Source organism: Moschus berezovskii, chromosome 12, assembly GCF_049115385.1.
Source record: "Moschus berezovskii isolate FMDL1 chromosome 12, NW_MosBer_1.0, whole genome shotgun sequence".
Taxonomy (NCBI): Eukaryota; Metazoa; Chordata; class Mammalia; order Artiodactyla; family Moschidae; genus Moschus; species Moschus berezovskii.
Window position 1 is genome coordinate 17,592,515 of NC_142471.1, and position 18,322 is coordinate 17,610,836.

General features: G+C 41.0%; 1 protein-coding gene across 3 annotated transcripts in view; it reads right to left on the reverse strand.

Annotated features, from left to right (window-relative positions):
• Positions 1 to 17,058, reverse strand: part of TMEM26 (transmembrane protein 26) — a 66,510-nt gene extending 49,452 nt beyond the window's left edge. For all 3 annotated transcript variants that reach the window (XR_008685814.2, XM_088841911.1, XM_055425654.2), the window contains exon 1: positions 16,735 to 17,058. Coding sequence is in view for 2 of the 3 variants with exons in the window: in XM_088841911.1 (XP_088698037.1) it covers positions 16,735 to 16,925 (191 nt within the window). In the remaining variant the exon portion in view is untranslated. The remainder of the gene's footprint in view (positions 1 to 16,734) is intronic.
• Positions 17,059 to 18,322: the final 1,264 nt, after the last annotated feature.

The window sequence follows — 18,322 nt, forward strand, 5'->3', positions numbered from 1 at the left end:
TTTTTTCTACTACGCAGGATTTAATATTTCAAGGTGACATTTAGCCATTACATATTATTTTGAAGGTTTACCATATTCCTGAGAGTGCATTGTCATTTCTGGAACCAAGGAAAATGTGAATCCTAAAAATTAAAAACTAAGCCTGATCCCACCTTTTTCTGTATAATGAACCAAACTGCATACCCTTTCTTAGGGGCTTCAGATCATTTTACTCTAGTTTTCATGTCTTAATTGTATTGAAAGTAAGTAGATGCCAATTATAAGCCCTAATATCAGAGAGGGGTCTAGCCATCTCAGAAATAAGTGAAATCATGTTTCTTGATGATTGTTTATAAAAAATAAGTTACACCAATCATAGACAGACAAAAACTGATAAATATATGAATAAATGATTAAGATACATCCAAGTGGGATATTTTTACAAAATTGCTATTCAGTTTAGTTCAGTTCAGTCGCTCAGTCGTGTCCAACTCTTTGCAACCCTATGAATCACAGCACGCCAGGCCTCCCTGTCCATCACCAACTCCCGGAGTTCACTCAAACTCACTTCCATCGAGTTGGTGATGCCATCCAGCCATCTCATTCTCTGTCGTCCCCTTCTCTTCCTGCCCTCAATCCCTCCCAGCATCAGAGTCTTTTCCACTGAGTCAACTCTTTGCATGAGGTGGCCAAAGTATTGGAGTTTCAGCTTTAGCATCAGTCCTTCCAATGAACACCCAGGACTGGTCTCCTTTAGAATGGACTGGTTGGATCTCCTTGCAGTCCAAGCGACTCTCAAGAGTCTTCTCTAACATCACAGTTCAAAAGCATCAATTCTTCGGTGATAACTTTCTTCACAGTCCAACTCTCACATCCATACATGACCACTGGAAAAACCATAGCCTTGACTACCCTATTCCTAATGAGCTATCTGCTCTTGGAAACTCAGATTTAATACAATTATAATTACCATTACCTTATCATAATACAGAATACGCCCAACATTAATACTTTAATGCCAAATTGCTTTCCTTTTTGTAAGCTATTTTTTCTAAATTTACCTTCCTAAAGATAATTTTTCCCCACAGAAATTTTCTGTTGTTTGTTTATGCACAGCCCTTAGCCAGTAGGCAGTTCTCCCTAAATACACAGCAGGAGCACCATCCTTATATTCCTTTATTTGTTACGTACTTACTTGTTGACTAATATGTTTGTAGGTCTTGTTACATGCTAGACACTACTCTGAGTTCTTAAAGAACTATACTCATTGTTTTATTTTCAGTTCACTTCTTCCAAAAATAAAATATTATTTACCCCACAAAGTAGTCATTTCAACATGACATAATGTTTTTCACAAACTGATTGTGTCATGACATTTAGCAATTTAGCTCTGCAGTGGATTATATTTACTTCAACTCACCATTAGTCTAGAAGTAATATTCCATTTTCCTCTTCCCCAAAATGATATGTATTATTGTTTTCTTATTGAAAAAGTAACATTTGTTCATTTTAGAAACATATAACAATAGAAATAAGTAAATAGAAGAAAATTAACCATAATATCACCCAATACCCTGCATAGCTTTTCTCTCTGCATACAATGAGGATTCTAATCTTCTAATTATATGTATAAATCTGAAGATACATAATATTTAAATGAAGCAAAAATAATGTTCTCAAATTACTCTGAGGTGAACTGTGATTTATTTTGTATTTTACTTCTCAGTATTTCCTACTCTACAAAGGCAGAGTGGAATTGTCAGGATATACTAGACCCAAGTTTCAAAATCTCATGTTAAACCGCTTCAAGGGTCCTCAAAATTTCTGGAGCACTTTATAATAATAGGTTTATTTTCATGGAAATTAAGAAACTAGGTCAAGATATCCTTTCATGCACCCCTAAATCCTGTCTAACAACTTAAGGACTGTCCTCCTTACATGTAGACTGGTTTCTTGAAGTAGGCCTTAACATCCCGGGTTTGCATCTGGGCTGCTCAGGAGGCCTCTCTGTTATTACAGGGGGAGAGGGCAACCGATAGGATGGCCTCTAGCTATCATCTATCTCTCTGCCACCCCTCAGAATGCACTGAGTGCTCCTGCAGAACACACAACCCCGGAATACCTAGGAAGCCTCTTATCTGTCACCTCCCTCCTAGAGCCCTTTGCCTGTGTCTGCCCATGAGAGAGGAAGGAGTTGGGGGGAGGAGGAGAGGCCACAACCAAATGGCCATAAGCTGGTGAGAATGTCCCACAAATGGAGAACTGAATATGGAATGTGTATGTTTCAATAGGTTTCAAGATCACATGATGGGTTTGTTTTATCCATGATCTTTAGCAGGGAGGTGGCTCAAATGGTCAAGAATCTTTTTGGACAGCAGGAGACGCAGTTTCAATCCCCAGGTTGGGAAGATCCTCTTGGAGAACGGAATAACAACCTGCTCCAGTTTTCTTGTCTGTCGAATCCCATGGACAGAGGAACCTGGTGGGCTACAGTCTATAGTGTTGCAAAGAGTCAGACACAACTGAGCAACGAAACAACAGACTAATAAAGAGAACAAAATGGACAGAGAGGATTTCAGATCGGTCAGGAATACCTATTGTAATGGAATTTTCAAGCGTTTGGAAAATGCCCACGTTTAGGTTTTATAAAAAGGAGAATACTTGTGAAGGTGAATACTAGCACTCTTAATTAGAGCTTTCGTGGTTTGCTGCTGCTGACTTTTGTTTTTAAATTTTTTTTATTGAAGTTTGTTTGGCTGTGCTGAGTTTAGTTATGGCATATGAGGTCTTCCATCTTCACTGAGCATGTGAAACATGTGAAATCTTTAGTTGTGCCATGGGAACTCTTAGTTGAGCCATGTGGGATCTAGTTCCTTACCCAGGGATCAAACTCAGGCTCCCTGCAATGGAAGTGAGGAGGCTTAGCCACTGGACCACCAGGGAAGATCATGAATGTTTTCTTTCATAAGGGAGTATTCTCAAACTATAATATCAACCACCAGCAAAATTAATATTTTATACTTCACTTAAAAATTTCCAAGAAGATATCTAAGGCAAGAACAAACTCTACTAAAATTGAAGTTGCTCACATTCAAAGCTCAGCCAAATGCCTCACAATGACTAAATGAGCTACAGGGACAAAACATGCATCGATTTTAGGATCTACATTACTATTTTTTCTCATAAAAATTCTGACGCAGAGAACATCATGACCTCTTCCTAAATGAACTGGTTCCAGCTGAAACCCTAACTATCGCCACTATTCCCTCAACCTGAAAAGCCCTTCTCTCTTTTCTTCTCTTCACTCTTGTAAAACCACCAGCCACTTCAAAGGCCAGGACCTAAAGCACACACCTGAGAAATTTTCCTTGTCTAACAAGCCCACTGCAAAGACTGTATCTTTATTCTGCAGCCTTTCTGCTCATTTGGACTTAATTTGTTGAAAATTACTTGGTACTCCGAGTATTGTTTTGTCTTGTCCTCATATAACTGCATATGTTTTATGTTCCTTCAAGAACACCATCATAGCGCCTAGTGTAATAAATGAATGTTTAATGAACAAGTGAACTTAAGTGCTAATGACTACAGGAATTTTAATGGTCTCTCGGGGGATTCAATGGATTATGGATGTTATTTATGTAGAACTTTAATTTATTTCACTCTATAAAAGACAGTAGTATTTATTTCTGTTCTGTGGAAGAGTTTGGTTGTACACTTTAGGACCCATGAAGACAGTCTAGAATTTTTCCCCTTTTCCATCTTCTTTTGCATCTGCTTTGATTTTAGAGGGATGTCTGCTTGTGCAAGAGTGACTCTGAGCTGTGGCCATGTCTAGTCTAAAATTTTCTTCTTTTTTAAAAAATACTTATGTATTTATTTGGCTATGTGGGTCTTACTTGAGGCATGCAGGATCTTTTTTTTTCTTTCTTTCTTTTTTTTTTTTAAGTTGCAGCATGTGGGATCTTTAGTTAGAGCATGCAAACTCTTCATAGAAATCTAGTTCCCTGACCAGTGATTAAACACAGGCCCCCTACACTGGGAGCACAAAAGAGTCTCAGCCACTGGACCACCAGGAAAGTCCCTTAAATTTTCTACATTCTCTTCTAAGCAAAACCATTCTAGTGTTCATTGAGCAAATCACCTGGGATTTACCTACCCAATTCTGAAACAGAGAAAATACTTTGACCCTTTCTGTACGAAAGAGAATATTTGACCCCAAAAATGTCTGTAGCTGTACTGTCCACAGCAAAACCCAGTTTGGTTGCTGAATGTAGAGTACAGCAACTAGGTGATGGAGTGCAATCCTGGCACGGGAGTACTTCTCTGACTCTGGCTTCCGCATTTGCAAGCAGGAACTAGCACCAGGGCTTTTGTGAGGAGTGAATGAGGGAATCCATTCAATGCAAAAGTCTGGCTCAAGAAAAGTGAGGGTTCACAGATGCTAGGACTGTTTTTATGATTTATTGTTGCTAGTTGTGACCTTTGATAAGTGATCTAGACTTGCTATGCAGCAGCATCCTCATCTTAAAATGATAATAAAGATGAAAATGAATGCATCAGGTCCTTGTGAGGATTACATGAGATAATGGATATAAAACAGGCTTGGAGCATCATCAGTACTCCATATCTCAGTAACTGGTACCATCGCCATGATCAGCATCACCGTCACTTTCATCGTCATCCCCATTAACAACAGACTGTCAGAAAATGGCACAGCCAATTTATTAAGAGGCTTTTCCTAATAATAAGACAGGAAATTCTTTTTTTCCCAAGGTTACTCATTTTAATAAGCATACAACATTAAGTCAGTCTTACACCAGCTACCTCTTGGACAGCCCAAAGATAAAATATAACCCCCTTCCCTGAACAACTATGGGTGGTAAGTTGAGAAAATAAAATCAACTCCACCTTGGCATTTTATATTAATAGTTGTGAATTGTTAATAACCATTAGTGTGACTTTGAAAAAAATTTCATTTTTTCAAAAAACTGCATGTCAAAAACCTGTTTTTAAAAAAAACACTGATTTTCTTTAACAAAATTATTTATATACTCCAGGTCTGACACAATGACATCAGTATTTTAGAGGAATTTTTGAAATAGGGAGGGACATGCACATGGGAAAAATAAACCTGGAGGTAAAGGGGAAAATAAACCTGGAGGTAAAGGTGAATCTTCCTTTGATGGAAAAGTGAAGGTATTCATATGTGTCCTGATGCTGTATGGATAATAATGCCACTGCTATGAGAAGCAGAAATGCATGAAATTTAAAATTAGACAGATATTAGATATATTCGTGTATGTTAGTCACTCTTTCAGGTCCGACTCTTTGCAAGCCCATGGACTGTACCCTGCCAAGCTTCTCTGTTCATGAAATTTTCCTGGTAAAAATTCTGGAGTGGGTTGCCATTTCCTTCTCCAGGGATCTTCTTTATCCAGGGATTGAACTGGGATCTCCTGTATTGCAGACAGATTCTTTACTGTTTGAGCCACCAGGGAAGCCCTTAGATATATATCTAATTCTAAATTAAACATATATACTGACTCATGGGAGCTGCCCATACTAATTTTCACTTTGTTTTTCTCCCAGACAAGTACAAGAAATTATAAACTCTTATAACCTTAATTTTCAGTTCTGAATATATCAGGTGAACATAGTATGTGGAGAAAAACATGGGTGTCATTCAGTGGTTCAGCTTCCAGGGAGCCCCATTCTAAATGTAGACATAATTATTGTTTTGATCCCAAGTCCCCAGTTTCCCCCTCAGTCAGTCTCTCCTATCGGGAAGTTTCCATAAGCCTCTTATCATTCTCCATCAGAGGGCGGACAGACTGAAAACCACAATCAAAGAAAACAAACCAATCTGATCACATGGACCACTGCCTTGTCTAACTCAATGAAACTATGAGCCATGCTGTGTAGGACCACCGAAGATGGATGGGTCATGGTGGAGAGTTCTGACAAACGTGGTCCACTGGAGAAGGGAATGGCAAGCCACTTCAGTATTCTTGCCTTGAGAACCCCATGAACAGTATGAAAAGGCAAAAAGATAGGACCTTGAAAGATGAACTCCCCAGGTCGGTAGGTGCCCAATATGCTACTGGAGATCAGTGGAGAAATAACTCCAGAAAGACTGAAGAGATGGAGCCAAAGCAAAAACAACACCCAGTTGTGGATATGACTGGTGATAGAAGTAAAGCCTGATGCTGTAAACAGCAATATAGCATAGGAACCTGGTCCATGAATCAAGATAAATGGAAGTGGTCAAACAGGAGATGGCAAGAGTGATTGCCGACATTTTAGGAATCAGCAAACTAGAATAGACTGGAATGAGGGAATTTAACTCAGACATCTACTACTGTGGGCAAGAATCCCTTAGAAGAAATGGAGTAGCCTTCAGAGTCAACAAGAGTCTGAAATGCAGTACTTGGATGCAATCTCAAAAACAACAGAATGATCTCTGTTCGTTTCCAAGGCAAACCATTCAATATCACAGTAATCCAAGCCTATGCCCCAACCAGTAATGCTGAAGAAGCTGAAGTTGAATGGTTCTATGAAAACCTATAATACCTGGAATTAACACCCAAAAAAGATGTCCTTTTCATTATAGGGGACTGGAATGCAAAAGTAGGAAGTCAAGAAACACCTGGAGTAACAGGCAAATTTGACCTTGGAGCACGGAATGAAGCAAAGCAAAGGCTAATAGAATTTTGCCAAGGGAACGCACTGGTCATGGAAAACACCCTCTTCCAACAACACAAGAGAAGACTCTACACATGGACATCACCAGATGGTCAACACCGAAATCAGATTGATTATATTCTTTGCAGCCAAAGATGGAGAAGCTCTATACAGTCAGCAAAAACAAGACTGGGAGCTGACTGTGGCTCAGATCATGAACTCCTTATTGCCAAATTCAGACTTAAATTGAAGAAAGTAGGGAAAACCATTAGACCATTCAGGTATGACCTAAAACAAAATCCTTATGATTATACAGTGGAATGACAAATAGATTCAAGGGATTAGATTTAATAAACAGAGTGCCTGAAGAACTATGGATGGAAGTTCATGACATTGTACAGAAGGCAGGGATCAAGATCATCCCCAAGAAAAAGAAATATAAAAAGGCAAAATGGTTGTCTGAGGAGGCCTTACAAATAGCTGTGAAAAGAAGAGAAGTGAAAAGCGAAGGAGAAAAGGAAAGATATGCCCATTTGAATGCAGATTTCCAAAGAAGAGCAAGGAGAGATAAGAAAGCCTTCCTCAGTGATCAGTGCAAAGAAATAGAGAGAAACAATAGAATGGGCAAAACTAGAGATTTCTTCAGGAAAATAGAGGTACCAAGGGAACATTTCATGCAAAGATGGGCACAATAAAGGACAGAAGTGGTATGGACCTAACAGAAGCAGAAATTTTAAGAAGAGGTGGCAAGAATACACAGGAGAACTATACCAAAAATATCTTCACTACCCAGATAATCATGATGGTATGATCACTCACCTAGAGTCAGACACCCTGGAATACAGAGTCAAGCGGGCCTTAGGAAGCATCATTATAAACAAAGCTAGTGGAGGTGATGGAATTCCAGTTGAGCTATTTCAAATTTTAAGATGATGCTGTGAAAGTACTGCACTCAATATGCCAGCAAATTTGGAATACTCAGCAGTGGCCACAGGACTGGAAAAATTTCAGTTTTCATTCCAATCCCAAAGAAAGGCAATGCCAAAGAATGCTCAAACTACTGCACAATTGCATTCATCTCACACTCTAGCAAAGTAATGCTCAAAATTAAAGCCAGTCGTCAACTGTACATGAACCATGAAATTCCAGATGTTCAAGCTGGATTTAGAAAAGGTAGAGGAACCAGAGATTACATTGCCAACTACCGTTGGCTCATCGAGAAAGCAAGAGAGTTCCAGAAAAACATCTACTTCTGCTTATTGACTATGTCAAAGCCTTTGACTGTGTGGATCACAATAAACTGTGGAAAATTTTGAAAGAGATGGGAATACCAGACCACCTGACCTGCCTCTTGAGAAACCTGTATGCAGGTCAGGAAGCAACAGTTAGAACTGGACATGGAACAACAGACTGGTTCCAAATAGGAAAAGGAGTACGTCAAGCCTGTGTATTGTCACCTGCTTATTTAACTTATATGCAGAGTACATCATGAGAAGTGCTGGGCTGAATGAAGCACAAGCTGGAATCAGGATTGCCAGGAGAAGTATCGATAACCTCAGATATGCACAGAAGAACTAAAGAGCCTGTTGATGAAAGTGAAAGAGAAGAGTGAAAAAGTTGGCTTAAAGCTCAACATTCAGAAAACGAAGATCATGGCATCTGGTCCCATTGCTTCATGGGAAATAGATGGGGAAACAGTGGGAGCAGTGGCTGACTTTATTTTTGGGGGCTCCAAAATCACTGCAGATGGTGACTGCAGCCATGAAATTAAAAGACGCTTGCTCCTTGGAAGAAAAGTTATGACCAACCTAGACAGCATATTAAAAAGCAGAGACATTAATTTGCCAACAATGGTCCATTTAGTCAAAATTTTAGTTTTTGCAGTAGTCATGAATGGATGTGAGGGTTGGACTATAGAGAAAGCTGAGCTGAGTGCCAAAGAATTGATGCTTTTGAACTGTGGTGTGGAGAAGACTCTAGAGAGTCCCTTGGAGAGCAAGGAGATCCAACCAGTCCATCCTAAAGGAAATCAGTCATGAACATTCATTGGAAGGACTGATGCTGAGGCTGAAACTCCAACCCTTTGGCCACCTGATGCAAAGAGCTGACTCATTTGAGAAGACCCTGATGTTGGGAAAGATTGAAGGCGGGAGAAGAAGGAGATGACAGAGGACGAGATGGTTGGATGGCATCACCGACTCAATGGATATGAGTTCGAGTAAACTCTGGGAGTTGGTGATGGACAGGGAGGCCTGGCGTTCTGCAGTCCATGGGGTCACAAAATGTCGGACATGACTGAGTGGTTGAAGTGAACTGAACAAGTTCCTTGTGAAAGAAAATAAGAAAATATGACTTTTTTTTTTAAGTGAAGCATAAGATAACTCAAGTTAGCATGATCTTCTTCCTAAACTGTGACTCAGATCCCTGAAAACAAAGTCATTTGCGAGTAGCATTCAGTACACGCCTACAAAAAGGATGCAATTTTAAGTCACTCTTTTGCATTGGAAAAGACCCTGATGCTCGGAAAGGTTGAGAGCAGGAGGAGAAGAGGGTGACAGAGGACGAGTTGGTTGGCTGGTATCACTGACTCAATGGACGTGAGCTTGAGCAAACTCCAGGAGATGGTGAAGGACAGGCAAGCCTGGCATTCTGCAGTCCATGGGGCTGCAAAGAGTCAGACAGGACTCAGCAACTAAACAACAACAGCAAGGCTCAGGATAGAAAATGTCTACACACAAACACATGAAGAAAATGAGTATTGTAAAACTATATATACACTGCAGGCAGTGCTGATAAATCCAGTGCACAGTGGAAACTGTTAGTGTTATTAACTAAAAAAGTTGAGAGCTATCAGGCAGTCCATATGAATTCGCTATTTGGGCAGCAAATGTAAGGAAAGAAATAGTTTATCTGCTGGGAGAGTTTCTAGTGCCCATGTTGGCCACATGGAAATCATGGGGTCTCCTTCTTTACACCTGCATTTCATCTTCTCTGATACCCCGTAAGATGGGGGGAAGAGTACTTGTATTCCCCAACTTTCTCTGTGGCATTTTTGTAAGCAGTCTTGGTAGAGGGAGATATATATTATCATACACTATGGAATTATATCCAACAAAGCTCTTCTTTGCTACTCAGAACTTGTTCATTATCAGACTTCATATGGTATCTGCCAAATCTAGGTTTTTCATTTCTCCCTTTGAACCCTCTAAATATTGTACAGTTGAGTAATCAAAACATTTCATTGAGTTTTTTTACAGAATTGAATTGAATTTGCAATGAAATTAGGACAGAATCTCTTTTGATTCCTAATTTATCTTTCTTGTGTTTAGTTGGAGGCCACCCAGACATTTTCTAACATATGATGTTTCAAATGAGATATGGTAACAGTTACACACTAGTATGTATAAAATAAATAAACTATAAGGACCTATTATATAGCACAGGGAACTATATTCAATATCTTGTAATAATACTGGGAAAGAATCTGAAAAGACTATATATAGTCGCTATATATGTACATATATAAGATCTTTCTATATATATATATATATACAGTCTTTCTGTAGTGATTCAGTTATACATATATATATAACTGAATCATGTGTTGTACACCTAAAACATTATAAATCAACCATGCTTCCATTTTTAAAGAAATGAGATACGGTAAAATATAAAATTTAGAAGGAATTTTTCACCTGGATGAAGGGGACATGGTAGAGTGAAGAGTAGAAGAGAAAGTCAATATTTCTCTGTCTTCTGGGAGGTGTAAGGAGTGACCCAGGACACGCTTAGCTCTTCCTTCTCTTAGTCCTTTATTTTTTGCCTCCCTGGCTCTTCCCATGATCGCCTCCCAGCAAGACATCTCACTTTCCACCCAGTAGAACCTTCCCCGAGTCCTCCATCCATCTATAACGCAGCCCATTTAGCCCTTCACTGCTCTGATAACTCACTTGTTGCTTATTGTTATTTATCAGCACATCCGTTTTTTTTTTTCCTTCCCATTTCACTAGGTATAATTGACACACAGCACTGTATAAGTTTAAGGTATACAGCATAATTATTTGAATTATATACATCATGAAATAATGACCACAATAAGTTTAGTGAACATCCATCATCTCATATATATACAAAATAAAAGCAATAGGAAAAAAATAATTTTTCCTTATGATGAGAACTCTTTAAGATTTACTGTCAACCACTTTCACCTGGGGCTTCCTAGGTAGTGCTAGTGGCTAAGAACCTGCTGGCCAATGCAGGAGCCATAAGAGACACGAGTTCGAGTTCAATCCCTGAGTCAGGAAGATCCCTTGCAGGAGGGGAGGCCATGGCAACCCACTTCAGTATTCTTGCCTGGAGAATCCAATGGACAGGGGAGCCTGGCAGGCTACAATTCATAGGGGCACACAGAGTCCGAAACAGGTGAAGCAATTACCTTGAAGCACACAAGCACAGTGGCACACATGCATGCACTTTCATATATAACATAGAGCAGTATTAATTATTCAATCATGTTGAACATCGCATCCCCCATACTTGTCTCATAACTGAAAGTTTGTACCCTTTGACCATCCAATTCCCCCTCAGCACACCTGCTTATTATTTATTTCTTTATTTTCTGAGTCCTCTGACTAAAACATGATTTCTTTTAGGGCAGCGTTTTACCTGTTTTATTCACCTCCACTTCCTTGGCACTAAAAAGAATACCTAACACATTTGAGATGTACCAGGTGTTTTTGCTGAATGAAGAATGATAAGGCTTGGTGCTTCCTCCAGAGAAAAGTGCTCTCTTTCCCCGCCCTCACTTCCCTCAGGATGTTCATTACCTACCCAGCCTGGCCACTTCCCTCTCACTGGTTTTTCCTGCTCCAGTTCAAATGCTGTAAAGGCCCCTCCCCCTCCCTACACACCGTAACCCCCACCCTGGCTTCTTCCCCCACGCCAGTCCCCAACCCTGCTGTCACTCCTCCTCACATCCTATCTCTGCGAAATGGTTAGTGTAGTAACATCCTTGCTCTTCCAATCGCCAGCTCAGTAATCTCAAGTAAAATGATTTAACAGCTTTGTGTCTCAGCTTCCTCATCTCAAAACGGGAGGAAACAACAGAAAATAACCATAGCCGCTGTCAAGATCAAGTGGGAAATTCTGTAAAACACTTGAAAGAGCCTGAACATCACTAAACGCTATTCATAATTATTCTTATCCCCACATATTTGAACACATCATTGAACTGCTACCTTTGCTTTTAAAATCTCCAATGTGTTTGCCTTCTGCTTCTTCACATACTGTCTAGCGTGCCATGCCCACTTATTAAGCAAGTCAACAAAAGTGGTTGTCTGATTCAACTTAATAAAGGGAAAGAGAAATAATGAAGTAACCAAGTCAGTAAGATATTTTGTTCACGTGAAGATATGTACCTTGTATTCTTGAAATTTTGATGAAGAAAGCTCAGTGCTTAAAATTCTGTACTTTCAGCCATAGATTAAACTTAGATTTTCACATATTCTCAGATACTGTCTGCTTGAAAGTGAACAGGCTTCAAATTTGTCAAAGTCTTTGTCACTTTTTTCTCTCCTGAACAATGTTTTATCAGTATTAGCTGGAAAGGAACCGGAAATCTTGTCTTCTATTTGACTCTACCTAAATGATCATTCACGGGGCTTCCTAGGTTGCACTTGTGGTAAAGAACTCACCTGCCAATGCAGGAGATATAAGAGATGTAGTTTGATCCCTGGGTCAGGAAAATCCCCTGGAGGAGTCACTCCAGCATTCTTGCCTGGAGAATCCCATTGACAGAGAAGCCTGGCAGGCTACTGTCCATAGGGTTGCAAAGAGTCAGACACCACTAAAGCGATTTAGCACACAGGCATGCCAATGGTAATTCACAGATCTTTTTGATTGTTGCCCAGACAATAGAAAATAAAACCAAGAAAAAATTAAGCAGTAATCAAACTTAGAGAATGAACTTATGGTTGTGGGAGTGCTGGGGGAAGAATGAGGGGAAGGAATAGTTCGGGAGTTTGGGATGGACATGCACACACTGCTGTATTTAAAATGGATAACCAACACAGGGAACTCTGCTCAGTGTTACGTGGCAGTCTTTATGGGAGGGGAGTTTGGGGGAGAATGGATACATGTATATGTAAGGCTGGCTGGATGGCATCACCGACTCTGTGGACATGAGTTTGAGTGTACTCCGGGAGTTGGTGATGGACAGGGAGGCCTGGCGTGCTGTGATTCATGGGGTCGCGGAGAGTCGGACACGACTGAGCGACTGAACTGAACTGAACTAAACTGAGTCCCTTTGCTGCCCACCTGAAGTTGTCACAACATTGTTAATTGGTTATACTACAATATAAAATAAAAAGTTTTTAAAAAATAAAGCAGTGATACTAATTTTTATCTTAAATGAATGTAAGTGAATAGCAGATGAATACTAGGGAAAAGAACCAAATTCCACCAGCACACATTTCTTGGACTTCATGAGGAATGTGTCATTGGCTTCCCTTCTTTATCCTATATGATTCCAACAAATTAAGCTTTTCCAACTGGCAAGTTCTTAGTGCTGATGTAATGTTGCCTGTCCCTGGACAGCTGAGCTCAGCAGCTCTAGTTCCATTTTTCCTTTCCAAAGAATAGCTAAAGAAACATTCTTTGGATAAGTGTAATATGTTTGCTACATTACAAGAAATTTTGTTCACATTTTCCTCTATAGCTCTGTTTATTGCCCCATTATTTCTATAGATTTGATTTATTTGGGGCCAGGTGCAAATTTTAATAAAAAGAAAAAAGTTCAAACCAGCCCAGGGCAGTCTAAAGGAGGCTTATAGATCTAATGTTCCAGAAAAGACATTTTCATTTCATGTATGCACAGAGTTCAGTCCACCGTTCAGACCTTGATTGATGGACTGATTTTTAATACGAGAGGGTTTTCCCTCTTCCTCCTCCTCCTTTCTCTTCTCCTTTTGTTCTCCTCTCATTCTCTCCCTCCTCCTCCCTGCTAGTCTCCCTCCCCTCCACCTCCTCTCCCCCTCCCTCTTCTTGACTAGTAAATAAATAATGTATTCAACTGACACAAAGGATAATTCTTTGATAAGTTTGTTTTTAAAGAAACTGAGGCAATAATATACACAACTCTAACTTTATCCTGAAAATGTGTTATGGACGTTCCTCAAAGTCAGTACTAAAACCTACCACATTATTTTCAATAGCAGCAAAATATTCTATAGTATAGGTAGTGTACAATTTTTCAACCAATCTATAGATGAATGGTCAGGTCGCTTTAAGCTTTATTTTCCACTATCAAGATGGAATTTAGTATTTTTGAATGTATGTCTTTATATACAGGTACTTTTGGTTCTATAGAGTAGAATAAAAAATGTAAGACGAATGGATTAAAAGATAACATATGTATTTATATAGATCTCTATAGTAACATTTTCATAGAGGTATAAATACTTCCATAACTTTGTCTTCTAAAATATCATTTTAACATTCCATTTTCTGATTTTTTCCCTCAAATTCATGAAATAACATTGTGTGAGCTCTGTCTATCATGCAAATGATCATATTTATAGGCTCAGTTGTAGTTGGTAACATCAGTAGAACAAAGTTTTACTAATCACATTTCTATTTAGATCATTTTACAAAGATTCCTTTGTTCCTGAATTTGTATAATAATCCAAGTCTATCAAGGTTGTTTTTTTTTTTTTTTTGCTTATTCTCAAATATGGTCTAGATATTAACTCCGCATTTTTTTTTTATTAGTGTTATATACAAGGTGGCTTAGATGGTAAAGAATCCTCCTGCAATGTAGGAGACCAGAGTTCGATCCTTGGGTTGGGAAGATCCCCTGGAGAAGGAAATTGCAACCCACTCCAGTATTCTTGCCTGGAGAATCCGATGGCCAGAGGAGCCTGGTGGACTCTAGTCCATGGGGTTGCAAAGAGTTGGACACGACTGAGTGACTAACACTTTCACTTTACACACTTTTGCTGTAATATAAAATATACATCGTGGGCCTATTCTGAAATAAAGGTGAGAATTGTTTTCTACTTTTTGGCTCTGAACCAATGGTTTATTGGCTAGCCTCTCAAAGTTTTTTAACTTGAAAATGTGTCCACTTGACGTAGAATAATTTTTAATAAGAAAAATTCTAGGATCTCAAAAAGACCATCTCTTTTGTATTCACTGATCATCAACATGTATCATTTCATCTAATTCATAATAACCTATAAGATATGTATTTATAGATAGGGAAACTGAGAGTGGAAAAGGTTGAGTAACTTGTTCAATGCCTCACAGCAAGGAAGTAGGAAAACCCAGATTTTACTCTGTTATCTGTCTGATTTTGAGTCCATACTCTCTACGCAAACATGCCCCTAGTTTCCTGTTTACCTTGACACATTGACCGTCACCTGTTTTGGCCTCAACCTTTTTCCTTTTCTTGGTTTTAAGTTACATGTCCATCTTAGCAGCCAGTGGTCAATGGTGAAGGTGCCATCGACTAGAGTATTTCTACACAACTGGCATGCAATTTTGACTTAATGTGAACTAAGCCCTCTTGTCCACTCTTAGAGAAAAGGATGTTTCAGGGCCAGTTAAGCTTGTCCTTCTTCTGAGGTTGACATTTTTTCCAGAGCCCTGATGAGGGCCGCTGGCAGGACTACTTTCCATGGAACATATATCAGCCTCAGTCTTCATCCTCCCATTACTGAAGATCTTTTCTACCCCAGCATGTTAAAGCTACTCAGTAAACACTAAATCAGTCTCATGTGACATGCTTGCTAGATGAACACTTTTCTCCCTTTTGTTTCTTTAACCCTAAGGCTTATCTGGGGAACTAATACCATTTATCTTTGAGACTTCCAAAAGACATGCTGGAAAGTACCTCAGATCTCTCCTATTTAATAAGCAGTTAATGAGGGGAGGGTTAGTGACGTGCTTCCAGTCCTTATTGTAATAAATTAAGGTTCTACTTGAATAATTTCTTCACTGATAATTCTAGAAATTTTTCAACAGTGGAAAATTTAAGGAAGAGTCATATCATTTTAAGAGACAACACATTCTCTCCCTTGGATTGTCGTGAAATATACAACCTTTTATAGTTTAATATGTAAAATCGTCAAAAGGGTTTTTTGTTTTTGTTTTTTTTTACTTAATATGCCATCATGTATATAATTCTTGAATTGGGTAATAGTATTTTCCTCTTTCTCATGGCAGTAGGTATTTTTTAAAAATATGGACATCATGAAAACACAGACTCATTGTTTAAAAAAAAAGAAATACAGGAAGAGGACTAACTCAGATAAGTTTGGGATGAAAATCTCCTGGGAGTGAAGCGATAGAGATAGACGGTCTTGTAAATGGCAGGAAATCTTTCTCTCAATTCTTTGACTGCCATCCAAGTCTTTGGGGAGGAAATAAAGCATCAGGCAGAACCTGTAGTGTGGCACGTTGAGTTTAAGGCTGAACCACTGACTGCTAGTCCCTTCCCCAGCATCGCAATCCCTCTTTGACGAGATGGACTGACCATTAACCAAGGCTGTGAAGCAAGCCCGGAGGACACCTGAAACTGATGCCAAGCCAGGGCTCCCTGGGCTGGTACAGCGAAGCGGCTAAAACCACAGACGTGCTGCGAGTGGCTTCTCGCCCCGGGACGCTCCGATGCGCACAAGCTCTCACACAAGTCTGCCTAGAGAAGGGCATTCACGCACCCAGGCTAAACTGTGCACACTCATACCCCACATTCAGAACGCAGAGGGCCTGACACCCCTGATGCACTTTCCGCAGAGCAAGCAAGCGCTTCCCTTCTTTTTCCCGTCTTCCAAGTTGCCAGCCCTGGGACTGGGTGGCACGTGGGTGCGACTCGCGCCTTCCCCGTGTTGCCCTGGGATCCTGGGGGCACTCCGGCGTGCCCAAGAGACGCGCAAGCAACCCGCGCTGCTTCGACGCTCCCAGAGAGGACAAAGCGGGTCCGCATCCCAGTAAAGAATCGGCAGCCTGCTAGGAGATGGGCCCCAGCGGAGCGTCCCAGGGACTCGGAGCGCCCTCCCTCTCCCGGGGTGCGCTCACCATTTGTAGCCTCTGCCGCGCTGGAATTTGAGGGTCAGCGCCGTTTCCAGAAAGAGCAAGAGATTGAGCAGCGCCAGCAGCCAGTACCACGGCTCCTTCTTCACCGCGGTCACTCGCCAGACTCCAACCAGCGAGTGCAGCACGAAGAGGAGCCGCGTGGCCAGAGCGTTGAGCAGGACCAGTCCCTCCATGCCGCCCGGCGCGCGCTGCCCGCGCCCGCAGACCCGGCCGAGCCGGGGCGGAACGTGACAGCTCCCAGACCTGCGGCGGCCGCAGTCCTCTCGCCCTCCCAGCGCAGGAGAGCGCCGAGCGCCCTCCCCCAAACTTCCTGAGAGCTCTCCAAAGAGAGGAGATGCTAGCCCCAGCTCTCCAGGCTTTCCCGGGAGTACGGGGCTGCCCTGCTCCGGCTGCCCGGCGTTGATCTCCTGCTTTTGTCCCTCTCCCCTCCCAGTCCCTGGGGGTCCTCTTTCCATCCCTGCCTTGACCCCCAGCCCCCACCCCTCAGGCTTCCGTGGGATCACCGAGAACTTCCCCCATTGGAAAGAGGAGGGAGGTGCCCAAAAGGGCGTGGGGCTGCACACCAGGAGGGGGAGGGGGCTCGCATGGGGAGTGTCCCTTACTTCCCCACTGAAGGACTTTCATTCACTCTCAATGTTGTATAGGAACCGGGTCTCCTGATGACTCTGATGGGATGCAGGAGAGCCAGAGAATCTGCTCTCCAGGCAGGTTTAGACATACAGAGCCAGCCCAATTTGAAGAATTAAAACTTCCCCGGACTAGAGGAAATGAGGCGCGCTAGGTTTTTTTCGCAGAGCTCTCAGTACCTCACTTAGCAAGATAGGTAGTTGGGGTTAGCTCTACTTTTGGGACAGGTATTATTAAAGCAAAGGGATATTCTTTATTATGTCTCCCCAACCCTCACCCACTACCCTGACTTTTTTTTTTCCCCTAAAGGAAATAGAGTGGCAAAACAGGAAGGCAGGGAGACAGTGCAGAGGAGATAAAAGATAAAGCCAGGTTTAGGTTGGAAGGAGAAATTCATGCAGTAGAGAACTGTACCCTTGACATCAATGACTAATGAGGTAAACTGCCTTTCCAGCATCCAAGGCAAAGAGGAAACTGAAGTCAGGGTTTTCCAAAACACCTCCATGATTTTTGTTTCCTTGTTCGGTCTCCTACCACCTGTACCACTATTTACTTAACATTTTTCCTTAAACGAACTCAAATTTTTACTGAAATAATGTTTAAAGGAAACTTTCTATCACTTGTAAATGGAAAACCAGTGTAGTAGGCTACAAATGGGAGGTAATTGCAAAAATATATAAGATAAAATGAAGCTAACTTACTGAGATCTTGCTAGAGATTAACTATTACCTTCCAAGGCTCTATGCTTCAGCTTCCCTCTTTCTGGGAAAATAAAGACATGCTAGTGCTGGGAAAGACTGAAGGCAGGAGCAGAAGGGGACGACAGAGGATGAGATGGCTGGATGGCATCACTGACTCAATGAACACGAGTTTGAGTAAACTCCAGGAGTTGGCGATGGACAGGGAGGCCTGGTGTGCTGCAGTTCACGGGGTCACAAAGAGT